This window comes from Phyllobates terribilis, unplaced genomic scaffold (assembly GCF_046119375.1).
Source record: "Phyllobates terribilis strain yellow unplaced genomic scaffold, ASM4611937v1 Scaffold_98__1_contigs__length_5973952, whole genome shotgun sequence".
NCBI lineage: Eukaryota > Metazoa > Chordata > Amphibia > Anura > Dendrobatidae > Phyllobates > Phyllobates terribilis.
In genome coordinates, this window is record NW_027362858.1 from 1201270 (window position 1) to 1226685 (window position 25416).

General features: G+C 47.8%; 2 protein-coding genes across 3 annotated transcripts in view; both read right to left on the reverse strand.

Moving 5' to 3' along the window:
• Positions 1–25416, reverse strand: part of LOC141198593 (uncharacterized) — a 259680-nt gene that overhangs the window by 99905 nt on the left and 134359 nt on the right. The window lies entirely within an intron of this gene.
• Positions 20547–25416, reverse strand: part of LOC141198599 (uncharacterized) — a 127354-nt gene continuing 122484 nt past the window's right edge. The window contains exon 6 of the mRNA XM_073663023.1: positions 20547–24818. Within this exon, the coding sequence (XP_073519124.1) occupies positions 23664–24818 (1155 nt within the window). The 3' untranslated portion in view covers positions 20547–23663. The remainder of the gene's footprint in view (positions 24819–25416) is intronic.

Consider the following 25416-nt stretch of genomic DNA (forward strand, 5'->3'; position numbering starts at 1 on the left):
CGTCTTCCCTGGGAGCCACCCGCTTCCTTACATGGACTGCCCCCTGTATAGTTGCTCAGAGGTTCCACCTCCCAGACCCGTTACAGTTTGCTCGGGCCATGGAACCCGGTGGCACCCAATCTCCCTCGCTCTCGGACCTATGCCATGAACTGTCCCGTCAGAGGTCCCAACAGGAGTCCATCCTGAGCCACCTGCGGAATGTCAACTCTCGCCTGGACACTCTGACTGCTCCACCAGCAACCACCGCTAGTGTCATGACTCGCAACCCGGCAGCGCCGCTGCCACCAATACCATGGCATCCTGCCCCGGTCCCCGGCTTTCTGCACCTCCTCGCTTCGGAGGCGACCCCGCTCAAGCTCGGGGCTTCATAAACCAGTGCACCCTGCACTTTGAACTCCTGGCCCACCAGTTTATCTCCGACCGAGCCAAAGTGGCATTCATCATGTCCCATCTCACTGGGGAGGCACTGGCATGGCTTAACCCTCTGTGGGAGAGAGGGGATCCCCTGGTGTCCGACCTGTCATCTTTCCTCACTGCTTTCCGAGGGGTCTTCGATGAACCGGGACGAAAGACCTCATCTGCCTCCTCTTTGCTACGTCTCCGCCAAGGGAGTCTCACCGTGAGTCAATATGCCATACGGTTCCGCACCATCGCTTCTGAGCTTGCCTGGGATAATGAGGCCCTGGTGTCCATCTTCTGGGAGGGCCTTTCCGGTCGGATTAAAGATGAGCTCGCCGGTCGGGACATTCCTACCACCCTGAATGACCTGGTGTCTCTGGCCACCCGGATTGACATCCGGTTTCAAGAACGTACCAAAGAGACCACCCGTGAGAGAAGGTTTCCCTGCCTAGCTCCTACTTTCCAGAAACCTGTCTCCTCTTCTGTCACTCCCCGGGCGCACTCACCCGAGTCCATGCAGATCGACCAGACCAAGTTGGTCAAATCTTGCCAAGAGTCACGCCGAGCCGAGAGGAGCTGCTTCTATTGTGGCAGTAAGGAGCACCTGATTCGTTCCTGCCCGGAGAGGCCGGGAAACTCCAGTGTCTAGGTCCACTCGGAGAGGTCGCCCTAGACAAAAATAAGTCCTCTCCAACCCTGACTTTGTCTGTATCTATCTCCTGGGGAGAGAAACGTCACTTTGAACTCGCCCACCTGGATTCTGGATCCGCTGGAAACCTCATCTCTCAGTCCCTGGTTGAGAAATACCATATTCCCACCAAGTCTCTGGCTGAACCTTTGTCAGTCGCCTCCGTGGATGGAAGACTCCTTCCGGTGACCATCCTGCTCGTCACGGAACCCATAACCCTGCAGGTGGGAATGCTGCACTCTGAGGTAATCTTCTTCCATGTGTTGTCCGGACTCTCCCACTCCCTATTGCTAGGTCTACCTTGGCTCCAGACACATGAACCCGTGTTGAACTGGCATTCCGGTGAAGTACTCCGGTGGGGGCCAGCCTGCCACAAGACCTGCCTGGTTCCGGTTCGTCCGGTTTGTCCTCCACCTATCCCAGCTAATTTACCCGGTCTTCCGGCTCCTTACTGGCCCTATGCTGACGTCTTCGGTAAGAAGGAAGCAGAGACATTGCCTCCTCATAGGCCATATGATTGCCCGATCGACCTGGTACCTGGTGCCACTCCACCCCGTGGGCGTATTTATCCGTTGTCTGCAGCAGAAACCCGGGCCATGTCTGAGTACATAGAGGAGAATCTGGCCAGGGGATTCATCCGGAAGTCTACTTCCCCGGCTGGAGCCGGATTCTTCTTTGTCAAAAAAAAAGATGGCTCGCTTCGCCCCTGTATTGACTATAGAGGACTCAATCAGATCACGGTTAAAAATAAATACCCCCTTCCGCTCATCTCTGAGTTATTTGATCGTCTTAAAGGCGCCAGGATCTTCTCCAAGCTGGATCTACGCGGAGCATATAACCTGGTCCGTATCCGTCAGGGAGACGAGTGGAAAACAGCATTTAATACCCGGGACGAACACTATGAGTACCGTGTGATGCCCTTCGGTCTCTGCAATGCTCCCGCCGTCCTCCAAGAACTGGTCAACGACATCTTCCGTGACCTTCTTTACTCCTGCGTGGTGGTATACCTGGACGACATCTTGGTCTTCTCTCCGGATCTTCCCACACACCGGAGGGATGTTCGTCAGGTCCTGCTTAGGCTCAGGCAGAACCACCTCTATGCCAAATACGAGAAGTGCCTTTTTGAGCAGACCTCTCTTCCTTTCCTGGGCTATGTTATCTCCCAGACAGGCTTGCGAATGGATCCCGAGAAGCTCTCTGCTGTCCTAAAGTGGCCCCGTCCGGAGGGCTTGAAGGCGATACAGCGATTCCTGGGCTTCGCTAATTACTATCGTCTCTTCATTCCTCACTTCTCGTCACGGACTGCGCCCATATCTGCGCTCACCCGTAAGGGAGCAAATCCCAAGGTATGGTCATCCGAAGCTGAGGAGGCCTTCCTTTCCCTGAAACAAGCCTTCTCCTCTGCCCCTGTGCTGCACCGTCCGGACTGCAACAAACAGTTCTACCTGGAGGTTGATGCCTCCTCCTCTGGAGCCGGAGCGGTGCTCACCCAGAAGTCTTCCTCCGGGAGAATGGTAACCTGCGGCTTTTTCTCTAAAATCTTCTCCTCCTCTGAGCGCAATTACTCCATAGGAGACCGAGAACTGCTTGCCGTTAAATTGGCGCTGGAGGAATGGCATTACCTGCTTGAAGGGGCTCTATACCCGGTGATCATCTATACGGATCACAAGAACCTGGCATATCTCCAAAATGCCCAGAGACTTAATCCACGTCAGGCCCGGTGGTCTTTGTTCTTTGCCCGCTTCGATTTCATCCTTCATTTCCGCCCGGCGGACAAAAATGTCAAAGCTGATGCCTTGTTCCGATCCTTCCTGTCCTCCGACCAAGAGGAGGAGCCTATGCACATTATCGACCCCTCCAAGGTGATGAATGTGGCCCCCTTGGATTTGACTCGTCTTCCACCCGGCAAGACGTTCGTGGCGCCTCCAGACCGTGAGAGGGTTCTTCGCTGGGGTGATTCTTCTAAACTAGCTGGCCATGCCGGCCAAAAGAAGACCTTCCTACTCATTTCCCGGCATTACTGGTGGTCTACCCTGCGTAAGGATGTGGTAGACTTCGTCTCTGCCTGTTCATCTTGTGGCCGAAACAAAGTTCCCAGACACTTACCAGCCGGTCATCTCCTGCCGCTTCCCATACCTGTTGCCCCGTGGCAACACATCGCTATGGACTTCATTACCGATCTTCCTGTCTCTGCCGGGTGTACTGTCATTTGAGTGGTCGCGGACCGCTTCTCTAAAATGGCCCACTTCATTCCCCTGCCTGGTCTTCCGTCTGCACCTGAGCTGGCTAAGGACTTTATTCGCCATATCTTCCGTCTCCATGGCCTACCCCTCCACATCGTGTCGGATCGAGGGGTTCAGTTTACCTCACGCTTCTGGAGAGCCACATGTGGCAGGACGTCACCCTGGACTTCTCCTCCGCTTACCACCCTCAGTCCAATGGTAAAGTGGAGTGGATCAATCAGATCCTTACCAGCTATCTCCGGCACTTTGTTAATGCTCACCATTCTGATTGGGTGGACCTCCTTCCTTGGGCCGAGTTCTCTTATAATAACCACGAGAGCGAATCCTCTACCAAGTAAGTCCCCGTTCTTTATTGTCTATGGCCAGCACCTCCGGATTCCGTTTCCTGTCTCCGCCTCTGTGGACAACCCTGCCGCGCAGTCTCTTGTCAGCGAGTTTTCTACCATTTGGGAGAGTACCAGGTCTGCACTTCTTCAGTCCTCCGAGCGGATGAAGCGATATGCTGATAAGAGACGTCTGGATCCGCCTCAATTCCGTCCGGGAGACAAGGTTTGGCTCTCTTCCAAACATGTACGGCTCAAGATACCCTCCTACAAGTTAGGTCCTCGCTTCATCGGTCCTTTCGAAATCCTCAGGCAAATTAATCCAGTGGCCTACAAATTAAAACTCCCGGCCACCTTAGGGATTCCCAACTCCTTCCACGTATCTCTCCTCAAACCCGTTGTCTTTAACTCTTTTTCCAACAATCCAGGTAATCCTCCTACTCCGGTTTCCGCTGAAGACATCTTTGAGGTAGAGAGTATTCTGGCCACTAAGAGGGTAAGAGGAAAGACCTTTTTTTTGGTAGATTGGAAAGGGTTTGGTCCTGAGGAGAGAACATGGGAGCCCCGGGAGAACATCCATGCCCCACTCATCCTTGCTAAATTTCTCTCTGGCCTAAAAAAGGGGGGGCCTAAAGGGGGGGGTACTGTAGCGTCGGCGTCCCTGCCCCCTGCTAGGCAGGGACGCCGTTCCCCTCACCTCTCCGCTCCGTGCCCGGCGGCTTCCTCCCGCTCTGCTGGCAGCGCGCGCTGCTTCCCGGCCTATGTGCTTAGGGCACACGCGCGCGCGCTCCCCCTCTCTTAAAGGGGCCACGCGCGCCGTCCTAAGGAGTCCCCGGCCAATGGCCGGAGAATCTTTCCTTATATAAGGCACCTCCTCCAAAATGGAGGTGCCCGAGCAATGTTGTTGCAAAGCCTTCACTCTGCTTCAGCCCTCAGGTCCCGTTACCAGTTACCTGCCAGATTCCTGCCTGTTACCTGCCAGTCACCTGCCAGTTTCCTGCTTGATACCTGCCTGATATCCGCTTACCTGCTTGCAAGCCTGAGGTCCGACGGTCTGCCTTCCGACACCTGTCAGTCTGTCTATGGACCAGCCTGCCCGCTCACCTGGGAGCGCTCACCTGTTACCTGCCTGCTAGCCTATCTGGAGGCTCTGCCGTCACTTGCCGTGACCACCTGCCTGTCCAGAGACTCTTGCCCGCTCACCTGGGAGCGTCCACCTGCTACCTGTCTGCTAGTCTACCTGGAGGTTCTGCCGTCACTTGCCGTGACCACCTGCCTGTCCAGAGACTCTCGCCCGCTCACCTGGGAGCGCTCACCAGCCACCTGTCTGCTGCCCTTCTACCCAGAGACTGTCCCTGTCACTTGCCGTGACTACCTGCCCTTCTACCCAGAGACTGTCCCTGTCACCTGCCGTGACTACCTGCCCCTCTACCCAGAGACTGTCCCTGTCACTTGCCGTGAGTACCTGCCCGTCTTCCCTGGGAGCCACCCGCTTCCTTACATGGACTGCCCCCTTGTATAGTTGCTCAGAGGTTCCACCTCCCAGACCCGTTACATATAGATGGCGCCGTGCGGCCCCCTGCTGTGTATAGATGGCGCCGTGCGGCCCCTTGCTGTGTATAGATGGCGCCGTGCGGCACCCTGCTGTGTATAGATGGCGCCGTGCGGCCCCATGCTGTGCATAGATGGCCCAATATAAGTTTCTAAATTGGTGCATATTAGAGATAATATGTATATTGCTCAATGGCTAGCACCTACTGGTGGAAATCTAGGTTAAGTCGTTCGACATAGATAAATACTTGAAGAGAGAAAAAATACGACCATATCAACCCAAGGCAAATATAAAAATTAACTTTTATTCATAAATAGTATAAAAAGTTACTTCATAATCAATATAAGGCACAGTACAGAAATGCAGAGAAACACATATCATGTAGGATGACCATCTCACTGAAGGGACGATCCGGTCCACAAGCGAAAGGGGGCCGAGACACCACAGCAAAAAAGCATATATGTAGTCCTTCATATGACATACCAATAAAGAGGACTATCAAATGGCCACAGTACAATACCCATGGTAATGTTCATATAGTAGTGCATACCACAAGTAGTATCAAATACTTGGAAATACCTCATAGGAGACTCATAATCTATACTGTCAGGATGCCATATACCAGCAGCTAAGATATACATTCATCATACCAAATGCCACATAAGGGACACTAGTAATAGCCACTATGGTACAATTATAGTCAAAGTATGACGGCTAGGAAAATTCAATTAAATAGATTTATGTTGACAGAGTCTATACCAAACAAGTATAAAGGTAGTTAAGTACAGGTAAGAAAGAAGCAAGTGCTGCATTATATAAGGGAGAATTACCTGGGCCACAAGCTGTGATGTCAGGGTACCCTCACGTGGACCGCTCGCCCACCCCAACGCACGTTTCGGCGTTTGCCTTCTTCAGGGGGCGTGTGTGTATAGATGGCGTCGTGCGGCCCCATGCTGTGTATAGATGGCGCCGTGTGGCCTCCTGCTGTGTATAGATGGCTACATGCGGCCTCCTGCTGTCTCTGGGGGAGGCGCCGTGCGGCCTCCCGCTGGGTATAGATGGCTACGTTCGGCCTCCTGCTGTGTATAGATGGCTACGTGCGGCCTCCTGCTGTCTCTGGGGGGGGGCTACGTGCGGCCTCCTGCTGTGTATAGATGGCTACGTGCGGCCTCCTGCTGTCTCCGGGGGGGGCACCGTGCGGCCTCCTGCTGTGTATAGATGGCTACGTGCGGCCTCCTGCTGTGTATAGATGGCTACGTGCGGCCTCCTGCTGTCTCTGGGGGGGGGCTACGTGCGGCCTCCTGCTGTGTATAGATGGCTACGTGCGGCCTCCTGCTGTCTCTGGGGGGGGCTACGTGCGGCCTCCTGCTGTGCATAGATGGCTACGTGCGGCCTCCTGCTGTCTCTGGGGGGGCGCCGTGTGGCCTCCCGCTGGGTATAGATGGCTATGTGCTGCCTCCCGCTGTGTATAGATGGCACCGTGCTGCCTCCCGCTGTGTATAGATGGCACCGTGCTGCCTCCCGCTGTGTATAGATGGCACCGTGCTGCCTCCCGCTGTGTATAGATGGCACCGTGCTGCCTCCCGCTGTGTATAGATGGAACCGTGCTGCCTCCCGCTGTGTATAGATGGCACCGTGCTGCCTCCCGCTGTGTACAGATGGCACCGTGCTGCCTCCCGCTGTGTATAGATGGAACCGTGCTGCCTCCCGCTGTGTATAGATGGCACCGTGCTGCCTCCCGCTGTGTATAGATGGCTACGTGTGCTCAATATTGAGTCATACAATTAATGTAAGGCTATGTGCCCACGATACAGAAATGTTCTGGATTTTTTTTGAGCGTTTCTGCATCTCCCTGGCAGAAGAAACGCATGCGGATTGTACACGCGGATTTTACATGCGGATTGTACATGCGTTTTTCCTGCCAGGGACAAGCGGATGTGAAGCTTTCTTCACATGCATTTCCGCGTGCGGGTTGACAAGCGCTTTCAAAGCGATTTTAGCATCACTTGGAAAGTTCTTGACAACTTGGTCACACTATATAAATCCATGCAACCGGCATGGATTTATATAGTGTGCCCGTAAAAGAATGGTAAAAAATAAAAAATTATATACTTACCTTCTGATGGCCTGCCGACATCAGCGGTCGCGTGCCCCTTCACATGACTAAATGACGTCACGGCAGGTCCTTTTCAGACCATCGCGAGCTGCCGGCAAGCCAGGACGCATTGGATAAAGACACCGGGGGCCATCAGAAGGTAAGTATAATATTTATTTTTTATTTTATTCTTTTTTTACAGGTTCTACGGTACCCGGGTCCGGAGGAGAGTCTCCTCTCCTCCACACCCGGGTACCATCCGCACATTGAAACGCATGGAATCCGCATGTACAGATGCAGTGATGCAGATTCCATGCGTTCTAATGCAAGTCAATGGCAGCGAAAATGCAGCGCTTCCACAAAATAATTGGTAATGCTGCAGATTTTTCCGCAAAGATAATCCGCAGCGGAAATTTCCGCAGCATGTACACAGCACATGCGGATTATCATTGGGGAACATGGCAGACCTTCTACCAAGCGTCTTTTAAGCGTCTCTGCAGCGGAATTGCCGCTGCGGAAACGCTTAAAAAACGCATAGTGGGCACACAGCCCAAAAAAAAATATATTATAATTAATATTGTGCCAAATTCATTTCACGTGAACTATCACATGATCTATCACAGGGGATCATGTGACATGTCACGTGATAAATCAGGTGGGGGGGGCGGGCGCGCCTTCTAAACTGCCCGGGGCCCTTGCTACTCTTAATCCACCCCTGAATGGGACATCGGACAACTCTTCGGTGGGCCCAGATCTTTGGCGTGTCCCCGAGCAGGACATAGAGTGGGCCCACTGGTTTCAACTGAATGTACATCCGAGGACACACATTCAATTGAAATGTATTGGTGTTCCATGGGGGAAACAAAAGGGAGGTCCTGTTACTGTGCAGGGCTGCACTACATCGCCTTTTTTCTTCATCTGGCGTAGTGTTAAAGTCAGGGAATAAGTGGAGACCGTGCCACCTGACGAAGGCTGGTTCGAAATGCGCGTCAGGGGCGGACGCACTAATAGTTAGAGCTCCTGCATCATTGATGTCCAAAGTATTTCATAATGCTTCTTGTTTGGTGCATTAGCATAGTTCTAGTGGGATAATTTGTCACATATACCTTGATAACACTATTTATTGGTATAACGGCAGGATTTCTTTTTTATGACATAGTATTCCTTTTTATCTGTTATGATAGTACATATGATAATGTATATGATATTTGATATATACTATTATTAATGTTCCTATGTTGCGTGCCCCTTTTTTCCACAGTTTGTCTTCACACGTGGATGTGTGTCCTATTCCCCCCTGCCCTGTTCATGTATATTTTTATCCATCAATAAATTTTCTACTTTTGAACATTGAAACAAAAGAGGAAAAAAAAGTCAGCTCAACTTACTCTGACATCAGGTGCACGGAACAGCCGGCAGTGCCCCGGGAGATTAGCAGGAAAAACAAGGAGTGATCCGGCATCCAAAAGTCTTCTTTAAAATCAATAATCCTATATTAGAAAACTATTTTAAAAATCATATGCAGAGAAGTCACAGCCCCCACAGGAGGAGGTGATGTACAGACGAGTTTCAGACCTTATGGTCCTTAATCATTGTATGATGTGACTTTTCTGCATATGATTTTTAAAATAGTTTTCCAATATAGGATTATTGATTTTAAAGAAGACTTTTGGATGCTGGATCACTCCTTGTTTTTTCCTACTTTTGTACATTACCCTGGACTATTGCTCGTCATCTTTTGTCTCCGTATACATGTGTTTCATGACGAGTTGTCCACCTGAGTCATTCAATACCTGCATGTGTATTATGCCATTACAGTGGTGGCCAAAAGTATTGGCACCCCTGCAATTCTGTCGGATAATACTCTGTTTCTTCCTGAAGATGATTGCAATCACAAATTCTTTGCTATTTTTATCTTCATTTAATTTGCTTGCAAGGAAAAAACACAAAAGAGAATGAAGCAAAAATCAAATCCTTGATCATTTCACACAAAACTCCAAAAATGGGCCAGACAAAAGTATTGGCACCCTCAGCCTAATACTTGGTTGCACAACCTTTAGCCAAAATAACTGCGAACAACCGCTTCCGGTAACCATCAATGAGTTTCTTACAATGCTCTGCTGGAATTGTAGACCATTCTTCTTTGGCAAACTGCTCCAGGTCCCTGATATTTGAAGGGTGCCTTCTCCAAACTGCCTTTTTGAGATCTCTCCACAGGTGTTCTATGGGATTCAGGTCTGGACTCATTGCTGACCACCTTAGAAGTCTCCATTGCTTTCTCTCAAACCATTTTATAGTGCTTTTGGAAGTGTGTTTTGTGTCATTGTCCTGCTGGAAGACCCATGACCTCTGAGGGAGACCCAGCTTTCTCACACTGGGCCCTACATTATGCTGCAAAATTTGTAGGTAGTCTTCAGACTTCATAATGCCATGCACACGGTCAAGCAGTCCAGTGCCAGAGGCAGCAAAGCAACCCCAAAACATCAGGGAACCTCCGCCATGTTTGACTGTAGGGACCATGTTCTTTTCTTTGAATGCCTCTTTTTTTTTTCCTGTACACTCTATGTTGATGGTTTTTCCCAAAAAGCTCGACTTTTGTCTCATCTGACCAGAGAACATTCTTCCAAAACGTTTTAGGCTTTCTCAGGTAAGTTTTGGCAAACTCCAGCCTGGCTTTTTTATGTCTCGGGGTAAGAAGTGGGGTCTTCCTGGGTATCCTACCATACAGTCCATTTTCATTCAGACGCCGACTGATAGTACGGGTTGACACTGTTGTACCCTCGGACTGCAAGGCAGCTTGAACTTGTTTGGATGTTAGTTGAGGTTCTTTATCCACCATCCGCACAATCTTGCGTTGAAATTAGTGTTGAGCCACCCCCGTAGTGTTCGAGTTCGGTTCGGTTCGTCGAACACCCGTGTGTTCGCCGAACTGTTCGTCGAACACCATCGAACACCGTTAAAACCAATGGCAGGCAAACAAAAACACATAGAAACACATAGAAAACACCTTCAAAGGTGTCCAAAAGCTGACAAACTGCTCAGAAGACATAACTAACACATGGAAAAGTGACAAGTACATATAGTCATGCGAAAAGAAAAGAGGTGGAGGAGTAAAAGGAGGGGGAGACACAGATATAGGCATGTCATGCCCTTCTAAAATCCAAAAAGTGAGAACCCGACACGGCCAGTCCGTTCCTGCCCGTGCCACCTCCGTGTCGCCGGGTTTATGCCAGAGCCGCGGTGGACCCTGACGGCCAGCCCCCCTCTCCCAATACTGGTGCCTGTCCGCTGGTGGGTCGAGCGAGCCCCCCTGTGGTGGAGGCAGCTCTAAGCTTTTTAATTTAAATTGTCTCTCTAATTTGAATGAATACACTTTAAATCCTTTTACAAGGATCTATTGGAGGGCAAGTCTCATGCCAGCAGCCGCGTAATTCCAGCTCCAGTAGCGTCCACTAAAGCTGCTGCAGTTAAAAAGCTTTTATAAGGATCGAGCTCGGCTGTTCACCGCAAGGTTTCCTACCGCCAGTCCCAGCCCCTATGCCTTGGGGTGCCTCCTGATGCTCTTCACTGAGTATCCCGTGGTCCCGAAGCATTTCCTTTGAAAAAATTAAGTGTCCAAACTACAGGTGGTGTAGCTTGCTTAACAGCCGGGATAATCCGCTGACTAGCAGACACTGCTACTAGGCACAAAGTATTTCCTGGGCTAGATGCAGTTAAAAATTTGTAAGTAGATACTCTCGTTGGATGCTGAGAAAGCATTCCATAGAGTCTCCTGGCACGCCATATATTATTCTCTTAAAAAGCTTGGGGTAGGGGTCTAGGGGACCCTTTTATAGCCAAAATCACGGCCCTGTATCGCAATACGTCACCTAGGCTGAAGATAAATGGAACTGTAGCACCCTGAGGGCTCGGTTGCTACAGAGGTATTGCACCTCACCCAGAGGTGTGATATCTCACTCTCAGGTAAGGATGGAGTGTGGATCAGGACCCAACACCTGCATGCATTACACCACATTGCCGTGGGGCAGGGCGACCAATATGCCCCTGAGATGGGCACGACAGTCCCTGTCCCTGGCTGGAGTGGGGGGAGGGAACACTGAGGAAGGGGAACCCTGTAGTGCAGGAGCAGGGAGGAAGCAGTTCCTGGGTGCATTGAGAAGGGAGTATAAAAGGTGGGCACCATCTTAGTTCAGTGCAGAGAAGTCTGAGCAGAAGTGACAGGGAGCAGGGGCTCTGCATGAGCTCTGCTCCAAAGGCGGGCCTAGTAACAGAGGCCCAGGCCTGGAAGAGGGAGAAGGAAGGAAGGAAGAGGAGCGGAGAAGGCTCCAGGAACGAGGAACGAAGGGATCCCAGGGGTGCGGACGGGCGAGTCGCCACCGCACGCCCGAATCCACCTGCGTGGAGGGGTCAGGCCAAAGGGGGAGACTGGTCCCCAAAACTAGTGGAGGCGGGAAACGACCCTCAGCTAGAAACCGGAGGCTGTGACATTTTATGTGGCGCAGCCCCTCGCTACACCCGCTAGGAAGGCACCACAAAGGGTCAGGGAAACTGGCGCCAAGTTTACCAAGAGGAGGCCCGAGGCAGCCGGACAGAAGGGTTGGTAAGAAAGGCCAGACAAAGGACACACAAAGGGGGTCCTGTGAAGCGCTCCAAAGTTATGTGGGAGTTGTCTGAGCCACTCACCTGGTGAGCACAGTACGACGTGGGCAGCCGTTACCTGCAGAAGTGGTCTGGATAATAAGAACTGTGAGTAAAGGCCCTGGACTGCATCACTGACTCCGTGTCGTTACTGCTGCTGCCCTGCACCATCACCCCCATCCTCCGCATACACTGCCCTGAGGCTATACTCCTCCCGTGGGGAGTTATGCTACGCTCTGCTGCACCCACAACACCAGCCTCAGCGGTCTGCCCTGCAGCGGCGGTTCACTCTGACCGCAATCCACGGGTGGCATAGTCGGACATTTAAACATCAAAACCACATAAATAGTTCCGCCACTGGTTTGACCGCCCTGAGCCACGGAGTCGGGTCGCCGCCACGGAGACTACAACCACCAGCATCCACCAAAAAGGGTCCGGCTCCGGGTGTCCCAAGGCCCAGGGGGCGCGTCAGAACATTTTCATCACCTTTCATAATCACCAATGGGACAAGGCAGGGATGTCCTCTGTCCCCTCTCTTATACATCCTAGTGACGGAGCACCTGCTCTCATCAATTCGCCATAACCCCAATATTAGGTGGATTGAGGTGGGAGGCACCGAGTACAAGTGCTCTCTATTTGCTGATGATGTCCTAGTATATATCACTCAAATCACATATATCCATCCCTGCTGTTATGGCTGAAATAGATCACTTTGTTACATGGTCAAATTTTAAAATCAATGCAGTGAAGTCTGAGGCCCTCGATGTCTCCCTCCCCAAATCCATACAGGATTCCATCCAGTCCAACTTTCCCTTTGCCTGGCCCTCACAGGGTATCAAATTCTTAGGAATTCCTATTCATAGAGACCTCTCCCGTTTATGTTATCTTAATTTTGGGCCCTTTATTGAACAACTCCATACAGACCACGGTTGGCAAGTTAGAACTGTAAGATTCACTACATGAACCGCTGGTGTTTTGTGGAAAAGCACATGTACACTGTGTTCCAAATTATTATGCAAAAAGTGTTTAGGAGTGATAAGGGAAGAATTTGTTTGTCAGTTAAACTCATTGATGGTGATGTGTGTCAGGGCTCTTTATATCACTGTAAGCAATTGCAGACACCTGTGCTAATTAATTAGTTTGGCAGGTGTGTCCAATGATCGGCAAGAATACTTAAGAAGGCTGTCCCAGATTATTAAGCAGCCTACATTTTCTGCCAAAATGGGAAAGAAAAAGGATGTGTCGGCTGCTGAGAAGCAACAAGTTGTGTAGTGTTTAGGTCAAGGCATGGCTACAATCAACATTGTGCGATGATCAGGATGAAGTGTCTTGGCAATCAAGAAGTATGTAGCTGATTTACAGTACACACGTGTGCGTGCTGATAAGGGCAAATTGAGGACTCTTTCCTACAGGCAATTACGTCAGGTTAAAAGAGCAGCGGCAAAAAAGCCTCGTCATAGCAGCAGACAAGTTTTTGAAGCTGCTGGTGCCTCCAACGTCCCCCGAACAACAAGATGCAGGGTCCTTCAGAGGTTTGCAGCTGTGCGTACGCCATCCTGTCGACCTCCTCTATCCACTGCACACAAGCAGAAACGGCTCCAGTGGGCCAAACATTACATGAAGACTGATTTCAAAACTGTATTGTTCACGGATGAGTGCCGTGCAACGCTCGATGGTCCAGATGGATGGAGTGGAGGATGGCTGGTTGATGGACACCCCACGCAAACACGGCTACAGCGCCAACAAGGAGGAGGTGGAGTAATGTTTTGGGCTGGAATCATGGGGAGAGAGATCGTCAGCCCCTTTAAGATCCCTGAAGGGGTAAAGATGAACTCCATAATGTATGTGGAGTTTCTCAAACAGCACTTCCTGCCATGGTTCAAGAAGAAGAACCGTGTATTCCACAGCAAGATCATTTTCATGCATGATAATGCACTGTCTCATGCTGCACATAACACATCTGCATCTCTGGCTGATATGGGCATAAAAGGGGACAAACTTATGGTGTGACCCCCCATGCTCCCATGACCTCTACCCCATTCAGAACCTCTGGAGCATCATCAAAAGGAGTGTCTATGATGGCGGGAGGCAGTTCACATCTAAGCAACTGCTCTCGGAGGGTATTCTGTCCTCATGCAAAACAATTGAATTAGAAACTATCCAAAACCTGACAAATTCAATGGACGAGAGAGTTCAGAAGCTCCTTTCGAACAAGGGGTCCTATGTGCAAATGTAACATCACCTAGAATAAAGTTTTGAGTTGAAAACTGTTTGATTTCAGTTTCTAATAACCTGCTAATGCTTATAATTTCAAAAATGACCATTTTTTTGGTCTTTATTAAAATGAAAAGGTTGATCGAAGAGTGTGGGGGATCTAAGAGTGTGGCAACCCAGTAGTCAGGATTACTTTGAATTCTGACAATCTGAGGGTCATGTTGCAGGTAGTGCAGCAAGAAGGCACTTATGTGTCTTGCGCATCTCGGAGCCCCAAAATTATTTTCCGGGCTAGATGCAGCTAAAAATTATTATTAATTTTAAATCTGGTGGAGCTTAGTATAGATGGCCTAATAGAATCAGTACTGCACACTGCTACAAAGTCCAAATTATTTTCCAGCCAAGATACAGATAAACATGATTAGTAATTTTAAATCTGGTGGAGCTTAGTATAGATGGCCTAATAGAATCATTACTGCACACTGCTACAAAGCCCAAATAATTTTCCAGCCAAGATACAGATAAACATGATTAGTAATTTGAAAGCTTAAAACGGTTGGTGAGGTGATTTTAACCAATCATCAAGCTTTTACTCTCCCCAGGATGACACAGGGGTAGAAAAGTCGTTTCGGATCCATGATTTGTTCATCTTTATGAACGTGAGTCTGTCTACATTATCAGTGGAGAGCCGCGTGCGCTTATCTGTCAGCACACCACCAGCAGCGCTGAACACACGTTCAGACAGAACGCTGGCTGCGGGGCATGACAAGATCTCCAAGGCGTAAGTGGCGAGCTCCGGCCATTTATCCAGATTGGAAGCCCAAAAAGAGCAAGGGTCCAGTGACACAGTCATGGCTTCAACGTTTACTTGGAGATACTCCTGTACCATCGTCTCTAGGCGTTGACTATGTGTCAGACTTCTTGTCTCCTGTGGCCTTGCAAAGGATGAGCTAAAAAAGTGGTGAAATGATTCCGCAAAATTGATGTTACCAGCAGATACTGTGTTTCTGTTACGGTTTGAGTGCTGAACACTCGACGGTCCCACGGTTGGCAAGTTGGAACTGTGAGATTCACTACGTGCACCACTGGTGATTTGTGGAAAAGCACATGTAAGATTCTGCAACAGTCTCTGCTGATACTCCTGCATGCGTGCATCCCTTTCTATGGCAGGAATTATTTCTGCAAATTTACTTTTGTACCGGGGATCTAACAGTGTGGCAACCCAGTAGTCAGGATTATTTCTAATTCTCCCAATTCGAGGGTCATGTTGCAGGTAGTGCAGCAAGAAGGCACTCATGTGTCTTGCGCATCCAGGAGCACCAAGTCCCTGTTGTGTTGGTGGCGAGGTAACAATCATGCTTCCTTCCTCTGTCCTCTCCCCCCAACCTCGCACAACAGAAATGTGATCAAGGTCTCCCTCATCTGATGAGTCTTCCATCAGTTCGTCCTCCACTTCTTCCTGGGCTCCTGCACCTTCCTCACTAGTTTGGCTGCTACCATGCGCCCTGGTAAAACCATCTCCCCCACCCTCACATGCCTGCCGCCTTGGTGCTGCCGACCGTCTGGACCTTGCAGATATTAGCCCTTCCGCATACAACTCCCCCTCCTCTACTTCCTCCACCTCCTCTTGTGCCACCACCTGACTCCGAATTCTGTTTAACATGTGCTCCAGCATGTAAATCACCGGAATAGTCATGCTGATAATGGCATCGTCAGCACTAAACATCTTCGTCGCCATTTCAAAACTGTGCAGAAGGGTGCATAGGTCCCTGATCTGAGACCACTCCTCCAGCGTGATTTGCCCCACCTCTGGATCCCGTTGGCCCAGGCTGTACGTCAGAACATATTGCACCAGGGCTTGTCGGTGCTGCCACAGTCGCTGCAACATGTGCAGAGTTGAATTCCACCGGGTAGGCACATCGCATTTTAGCCGGTGAAGTGGCAGGCCCAACGACTTCTGTAGAGATGTAAGTCGCTGAGCTGCGGGATGCGAACGGCGGAAGTGAGCACACAGCGACCGTGCCCTCTGCAGAAGGCCATCTAGTCCGGGATAGTGGGCTAAAAATTGCTGGTCAACCAGGTTCAACACGTGAGCCATACAAGGCACGTGTGTGACATTGCCCCGGCGAAGGGCCGCACCCAGGTTTGCAGCATTGTCGCACACGGCCTTCCCTGGTTTCAGGTCCAGTGGAGACAACCATTCATGAAATTGGTTCTCCAGAGCTGACCACAACTCCTCAGCTGTGTGACTCACATTTCCCAGACATTTCAAAGTAAAAACCGCCTGTTGACGTTGAGCCCTACTGCCAGCATAGTAAGGAGGTGTGCAGGATCCCTTCTGCGCAGTTAGAAAGCTTGTGGCATGACCAGACAGGCTTTGGGTGCAGGTGGAGGACCGAGAGGAGGTTGAGGAGGCAGAAGCAGTGGAGGAACTTTGAGATAAAGAGGATTGACGCACAACTCGTGGGGACGGCAAGACTTGGACAGCAGCCCCTTGTCCTGCTGTCACCATAGTTACCCAGTGCCCAGTCAGCGACATGTAACGCCCCTGTCCATGCCTACTCGTCCAAGTGTCTGTGGTGAAATGCACCCTGTCACACACAGAGTTTCTCAAAGAAGCGGTGATGTTGTGTGCGACATGCTGGTGGAGCGCAGGCACACTTTTCTTTGAGAAGTAGTGCCGACTGGGCATCTGGTACTGGGGCACTGCGACGGACATAAGGTCTCGAAAATCCTCTGTGTCCACCAGGCGGAAAGGCAGCATTTCTGCAGCCAAGAGCTTGCAGATGGTGAAATTCAACCTCTTAGCTTTCTCATGGCTAGGTGGAAATGGTATTTTACTTGTCCACATCTGAGGGACTGAGGGCTGGCTGTTGTGCTTAGACGGGGTTGATAAGGGTGTCCCCGGCAAACTGACGGTCTGTGAGGAAGATGCAGGCGGACATGTTAGGTTGCCTTGATCCAAAGGTGGTGCTATCGATGTCGGACAGCGCTCAACAGCAGCTGGTGTTACCACCTCCAAAGAATATGATGACCTGCCAATCACGCTGGCTGTTGCGGGTAAAGAGGTGGCAGGTCTGCGTCCCAAAACAGGTGTGACTGCTGTCACCCCAGTCACAGAGGAGGAAGAGGCCGCAGATGCACAAGATGGGGCAGACGATAGTTGGCCCGGCCGGCTAGGCCGCATTGTAGCACAGTGAGCTTCCCACTGCAACTTATGCTTCATGTCCATGTGCCGGTTCATGCATGAAGTACTCAAACTATGTATTTTTTGGCCTCTACTTAGCTTTTGTTGACAAATGTTACAGATAACACGAGTTGGGTCATCTTTATCGATCTGAAAAAATGCCCAGGCTATGCAAGGCTTAGCACCCATGCGACCTGAAGAGCCACCACGACTTGTGGTCAGAGGCAGAGTTGTGTTTGAGGATGCAGTTGTTGACGTGCTTCCAGTACTACGTCTCTGTCCAGGAAGGCGCAACATGACCTCGTCGTCACTAGCATCCTCCTCCACCTCCTCTGCTGACCTCATCTCTTGGCTGACTGTGGGTTGACAGTGAGATCTCCAACCTCATCATCATCACCCTGTGTGTTATCACACCCGTCGTCCTCAGAGCCAACCTGTTCCTGCCCTGACAAAAAACTAAAGTTGTCGCTCCAATCAGGTATTTGAGTCTTATCATCGTCTTCCTCATTGTCTCCACCAACAGGAGTTACAGTTTGGGAATGAGGGTCTACATTATGGTCAGAACCTTCTGCGTCTGGTCCTGGATCCGACTCATAAAGATTCTGGGCATCAGTGCAGATCATTTCCTCGTCTGGATTCACAGAAGCGCTGGAGCCGACCTCTGATTCCCAGGCTATAGTATGAGTAAACAGCTCTGCAGACTCAACCATCTGTTCTACCTCATACTCAGACGGGCAGCTGGAGATTTGGGAGCTGTGAGGAAGCAAGTGCGATTGGGGTGACACCTCTGAGGACTGGAGTATTTGTGATGTTGAAGTTGATGTGGAGGAGAGCCCACTTAAAGGAGCACTTGATATCCGTTGAAGCACCTGCTGTTTTTGAGCCGCATCTGGAATTTGTAGCGATTGGCGTGGCCGTAAGAAAGGGATCTTATCACATTGTCCGCTAAAAGAAGTAGACATTTTAGTTTTGCTGGAAGATGGTCTTTCTTCTGCAGATCTTACTGTTGCTTTAACACCTACTCCACGGACACAACCTTTTTTCCCCTTCCCAACACGCCTATTCCCCTTTCCACCAGCAGCAGGCCTTTTTCCACTCATTTTGGTGGTTAACTAATTCACAACTCTGGAGTTGTTTGCACAAAAAAACAATGGATAGGAACCGAGCAGAGCTGAGTGGCCAAACTGTGGTATTAGGCCAAAACTATTGTCTGGGTTAGATGCAGAAAAAAATTATATTCAGCTTGCAACCTGAGGGAGGTCAGTATAGATGGACTAATAGAACAAGTCCCACACACTGCTAGAAGCCCAAATATTTTTTCAGAGCTAGATGCAGAAAAAAATTATATTCAATTTGCAACCTGATGGAGGTCAGTATAGATGGACTAATAGAACAAGTCCCACACGCAGCTAGAAACCCAAATATTTTTTCAGAGGTAGATGCAGAAAAAAATTATATTCAGTTTGCAACCTGATGGAGGTCAGTATAGATGGACTAATAGAACAAGTCCCACACACTGCTAGAAGGCCAAATATTTTTTCAGAGCTAAATGCAGAAAAATATTATATTCAATTTGCAACCTGATGGAGGTCAGTATAGATGGACTACTAGAACAAGTTCCACACATTGCTAGAAGGCCAAATATTTTTTCAGAGGTAGATGCAGAAAAAAATTATATTCAGTTTGCAACCTGATGGAGGTCAGCATAGATGGACTAATAGAACAAGTCCCACACACAGCTAGAAGCCCAAATATTTTTTCAGAGGTAGATGCAGAAAAAAATTATATTCAGTTTGCAACCTGATGGAGGTCAGTATAGATGGACTAATAGAACAAGTCCCACACACTGCTAGAAGCTCAAATATTTTTTCAGAGGTAGATGCAAAAAAATATTATATTCAATTTGCAACCTGGTGGAGGTTAGTATAGATGGACTAATAGAATGATGCTATGCCCAAAAGGTTTTACTTCACTAGGTGCAGTAAAAAAATTGGTATTCTATACACAGGTGGTGTAGCTTGCAACACAGATAGGCTACTCCACTGACTAACACACTCTGCAATAGGCCAAAAGGGATTAGCTTTGCTAGATTTAGCCAAATGCTGTGAAAAAAACTTGCACAGCACTGGCACAGACCTGCCTGGCAAAAACTGATAGGAACTGATGTAACTTAGTCCTGAAAAGGACTGCAATTACAATTACTCTTTACTCCCACAATCTATCTATTTAAGAGCACAGACCTGTCTGATAAAAGTCATAGGAAATGATGTAACCTAGTCCTTAAAAGGACTGCAATCACAACTATTCCCTACTCCCAAGCTATCTGTAGATTTGTGCGAAAATTGGCTTGAAATTAACAAGGTATAGTGCACACAGCAACAGCGGTGCCGTCTAACACGCAGCTGCAGCAGTGAGAAAATGGTGGCGACGGGGAAAATGGCTGGGTCTTATAGGGCAAGGACATGTGACATACACTGCCAATGACACATGCCCTTGCTTGTGTGAAAAAAAGCACTTCGCTCCGTGTGTGCGCTGCTGATAGGCTGACAGATTGCACCTCCCCACTGTAAATGCGGGAAAGAGAAAAAAAAATGGAGTTCTTCATTATTCCTGCAGAGATCCATCCCCTGCCCCTCCCCCCACCCCGCTGTACACTCAAACTGCGTATTAACATTAATTTTCATCATTACTGAGAAAAAATCCAGTTATGATTTTGGTGCACGAACAGTTATCGAACATAACCTCGAACAGCCGAATTTTTTTCAAATCGTTCGGGTTCGCCGAACGGCTCGAACACCGCCCAAAACAGCTCGAATTTCAGATTGGCGAACAGTTCGAGTCGAACAACGCTCATCTCTAGTCAAAAGCAAAAGAAAAGTCAGATGCTATAGAATTTTTACAGGATGAACAGGGTGAATTGGTAAAAAATTACGTTGAGAAGGCTGAACTTTTAAATTCCTATTTTGTATATGTCTTCAAGAAAGAAATTGTAACATGAACTGATCTTCATGGTGCTATCGAAGGAATACAAGAATACACATTATCTATAAACAGAGAGATGGCGAGTGTGAAGACCCGAGGGTCTTCCGTGGGCATAATACTACTCAGACAAGACAGGGTGAGGGTAAAACAGTGTGGCAATATTTTATTGAACCACTAAACAGACAACAAACATATAGAACAGTCTGAGAAAATATCCGAGATGGTGAAAAATTACACAGTCTCACCCTTCCGCTGGCCTATTGAGAATAGAGCAGCTGCGACTTTGGGACTTCCAGCATCAACTACCTCAACTAGTGGCCCCTCACTTTTGGCGGGTCCCCACAGAGAAGAGGTAGCGGCAAGCTTATGAAGCTGACAGTCCATCGAGGTACAAGGCCAGGAGACCCGAGGGTCTCAACCTGGCCTCTTCGATAGTTTCCATTGGGCCAGATGACAGGCTGCTCCCAATCTGGCTTCTCCGAATGTCTCCATGGTTTCCAGGCGATGGAGGGTCCCACCTGGCAACCCCAAACAAAATAGCCATGGTGCCAGGTGACCTCATTGTAGCAACCCTGATACCTAGTTGTATCCATGAATTCTCTGATGGTCAATGAAGCAGATCAGTATCCTTCCAGTCAGAACTATATACTTTTAGGCTGGAAACCTATTGTGTCCCTATTGTGTAGAATCAAAATCTGAGGATGCTATCCATCTTCTGTCCTGAGGAATGTCTCTCTGATTCTCCTTGATTCTCTTTGCAGCAGCATAGAAAACCCTTTTTATATTTACATATGTGGCTAAGGTTATTAGTCACAAGTTGGGGGGAAGGTGCAGGGCTCACTCAGGTCTCACTGTTTGAGCTAATCCCCCTGCTCTTGTAAATAAACTAGCTGGGTTAGTACAATATTCAATTAGCATAATAACAAACATCAGTGTCCCAAACACTGAGTCACCGTCCTTCTTGACCAACCCTCCCTCTAAACAATCTCTCTCTTCTCCAGTCCATTCTGAATGCAGCAGCCAGGGTCGTATTTCTATCAGGCCGCTTCACCGATGCCTCTACCCTGTGCCAGTCATTGCACTGGTTACCCATTTACTACAGAATACAATACAAACTCATCTCTCTCACCCACAAAGCTCTCCACAATTCTGCACCGCCCTTTATCTCTTCCCTCATTTCTGTCTATCACCCTTCCTGTGCCCTTCGTTCTGCAACTGATCTAAGACTAACATCCTCCTTAATCCGAACCTCGCTTACTCCGTCTCCAAGACTTCTCTCATGCTGCGCCAGTTTTCTGGAATGCACTACCTCAAACAATTTGACTAATATCTAGCCCCCATGTTTTAAACGTGCTTTAAAAACACATCTGTTTAGACAAGCCTATGACCTCAGCTCACTAACATAACTCTCCCCTGTTCCCTCCTAAATGTTAGTCTTAATCTGCTCCTGCCTATTCCTCTGTCTCCACATCCTTCATGCACCCAATAGCACACAGTAACTGCACTTAGATACTGATACTGGCTGAAGGAAGACAATGTTCTATCTATTGTGTCCCCCTATTTCCATATAGATTGCAAGCTTGTGAGCAAGGCCCTCACTTCTCCTGTACTGTTGAATTATGATACATTGTATTGTTTTATTGTCTGTACATGTCCCTACTTAATTGTAAAGCGGTGAAATATGTTGGCGCTATATAAATAAAAATTATTGTTATTATTAACCAAACAAACACACACATTCAAAAGTCAACAAAGATAATAGTGTATTTCTCCTGGCTTAACAAATCTTAACGTCTGGCTAATTAAGATTAGAAGCGGTGTCGTCACAGTGAGGGAACACTTAGCTAAGTTATACGAATATAAATCTAGTTGTCCAGATAAATTACATCCTAGGGTATTAAAGAATTAGCAGAGGAAATTGCAGAACCACTAGCCAGAATCTTTGAAAAATCCTGGAGGAGACATCCCAGAAGATTGGAGAAGGGCAAATGTTGTTCCTATCTTCAAAAAAGAAAAGAAGATGGAGCCTGGAAATCACAGGCCAGTGAGCCTTACTTCTATACCAGCAAAGATCTTTGAACAAATAATTAAACAGCATGTATGCAAGTACTTGGATAAGAATACAGTAATTAACCAGAGCCAGCATGGCTTTGTAGCAACCAAGTCATGCCAGATTAATCTAATTTCCTACTATGATGAAATCACTGAGAAGCTGGATCAGGGAAATGCGGTAGATATAGTAAATCTCGACTGCAGCAAACCATTTGATAAAGTATCTCATACTATCCTTATTGAAAAATGACCAATTATGAGATTGACAAGGCTACAGTTAGGTGGATTCATAATTGGCTCAGTGATCTTACGCAAAGAGTGGTAATAAATGGTTGGTCATCCAATTGGAAGAGTGTTTCAAGTTGGGTACCACAAGGCTCTGTCCTGGCCCCAATGTTGTTCAACATTTTTATAAATGATCTAGATAAGGGAACTGAAGGTAAACTAATCAAATTTGCAGATGATGCAAAGCTAGGAGGGATAGCTAACACTACAGAAGACAGAGAAAGGATTCTGAAGGATCTAGATAAGTTTGAACAATGGACAGCGACTAATAAAATGGTAATTAACAGGGAGAAATGCAAGATCCAACATCTGGGCAAGAAAAAGGAAAATTACAGTTACAGATCTGGAGAAATAGAACTAAGCAACAGCCCTTTTTTAACACTTGAGTCAACATTTTGCTGCAGCAGCAAAAAAAGGCAAATACAGTTCTGGGATGTATTAAGAGAAGCATAGTCTAGATCACGTGAAGTAGTTATCACTCTGTACTCCTCCTTGGTCAGGCCTCATCTGGAATAGTGTCCAGCTCTGGGAACCACATTTTAAAAAAGACATTGAAAAACTGGAGCAAGTTCAAAGAAGAGCGACCAAAATGGCGAGAGGACTACAAACTATGTCCTATGAGGAAAGGTTAAAGGATTTAGGAATGTTTAGCTAGCAAAAAAGGCTAAGACGAGTCTTAATAGCGGTCTACAAATATGTGAAGGGATGTCAGAATGTAGCAGGAACATCCTTACACTCATTTGCACATGGAAACACGAGAAGCAATGGAATGAAACTGAAAGGGAGAGGATACTGACTAGATATTAGAAAAAACATTTTGACAGTGAGGGTGTTCAATGAGTGGAACAGGCTGCCACAAGAGATGGTGAGCTCTCCTTCAATGGAAGTCTTCAAAACAGAGTCTGGACAGACATCTGTCTGAGCTGGTTTAGTAAATCCTGCAATGAGCAGGAGGCTGGACACGATGACCCTGGAGGTCCCTTCCAACTCTAACATTCTATGATTTTATGAACAGGAAAACGGCTTTTTTCCTGTGTGGGTCCTCTGGTGTCTAACAAAATGCGATTTCTGGTTAAAACATTTCCCACATTCTAAACATGAAAAAGGCTTCTCTTCTGTGTGGGTTCTCTGGTGTATAACAAGATTCCATTTCTGGATAAAACATTTCCCACATTCTGAACATGAAAAAAGCTTCTTCCCTGTGTGGGTTCTCTGGTGCTTAACAAAATCTGATTTGTCGTTAAAACATGTCCCACATTCTGAACATGGAAAAGACTTCTTACCTGTGTGGGTTCTCTGGTGGCTATCAAGATGCGCTTTCTGGTTAAAACATTTTCCACATTCTGAACAAGAAAAAGGCTTTTCCCCTGTGTGGGTTCTCTGGTGCTTAATGAAATCTGACTTCTGGTTAAAACTTTTCCCACACTCTGAACATAAAAATGGCTTCTCCCCTGTGTGAGTTCTCTGGTGACTAACAAGGTGTGATTTGCATACAAAACATTTCCCACATTCTGAACATGAAAAAGGCTTCTCTCCTGTGTGAGTCCTCTGGTGACTAACAAGGTGTGATTTGCATACAAAACATTTCCCACATTCTGAACATGAAAAAGGCTTCTCCCCTGTGTGGGTTCTCTGGTGCTTAATGTAATCTGACTTCTGATTAAAACTTTTCCCACACTCTGAACATGAAAATGGCTTCTCCCCTGTGTGAGTTCTATGGTGACTAGCAAGGTGGGATTTGCATCCAAAACATTTCCCACATTCCAAACATGAAAAAGGCTTCTCTCCTGTGTGAGTTCTCTGGTGACTAACGAGGTGTAATTTGCATACAAAACATTTCCCACATTCTGAACATGAAAAAGGCTTCTCCCCTGTGTGGGTTCTCTGGTGACTAACCAAATCTGATTTCTGGTTAAAACATTTCCCACATTCTGAACAGGAAAAAGGCTTCTCCCCCGTGTGGGTTCTCTGGTGCTTAACCAAAGCGGATTTTTGGTTAAAACATTTCCCACATTCTGAACAGTAAAAAGGCTTCTCCCCTGTGTGAGTTCTCTGGTGATTAACCAAAACTGATTTATGGTTAAAACATTTCCCACATTCTGAACATGAAAAAGGCTTCTCCCCTGTGTGAGTTCTCTGGTGTATGACAAGATTCCATTTCTGGGTAAAATATTTCCCACATTCTGAACATGAAAATGGCTTCTCCCCTGAGTGAATTCTCTGGTGCTTAACAAGATCTGATTTCTGGTTAAAACATCTCCCACACCTGGAACAAGAAAATCTATTGTCCGCTGTGTGAATTTTTTGATGTTTAAGTAAAGACTTTTCGATGGGAAAACTATTTCCATATTCTGAACATAAAAATGGCTTCTTTGCTTTAGGAGTAGTTTGTTTTTTAATGCTTATTTTGTGACTTTGAATTTCCTTAGTAGTCGCTAATGAATCAGAAGACAGATCTTTGCTGTGAAGGGACGATGGTATATCTGGAGTAATGGCATTCACTTCAGTTGTATCCTGTGTGATATCAAGCTCATCCCAACATGATGATGATGAAGATGTCAGCTGTCCCTCTGGTCTCCTGGCACAGACATCTGCTAAGAATAAAACCAATTGTTATTTTTTTTAATAAAATATCCTTGAATTTTATATTTTTGAACATTTCTACTTAAATTGTCCGTAGAAATGGCAAGTTATGTAAAAATATTGTATTATTCACCAAGACAATGACAGTTCACAGTCTAATAGACTGTGTCCAAAG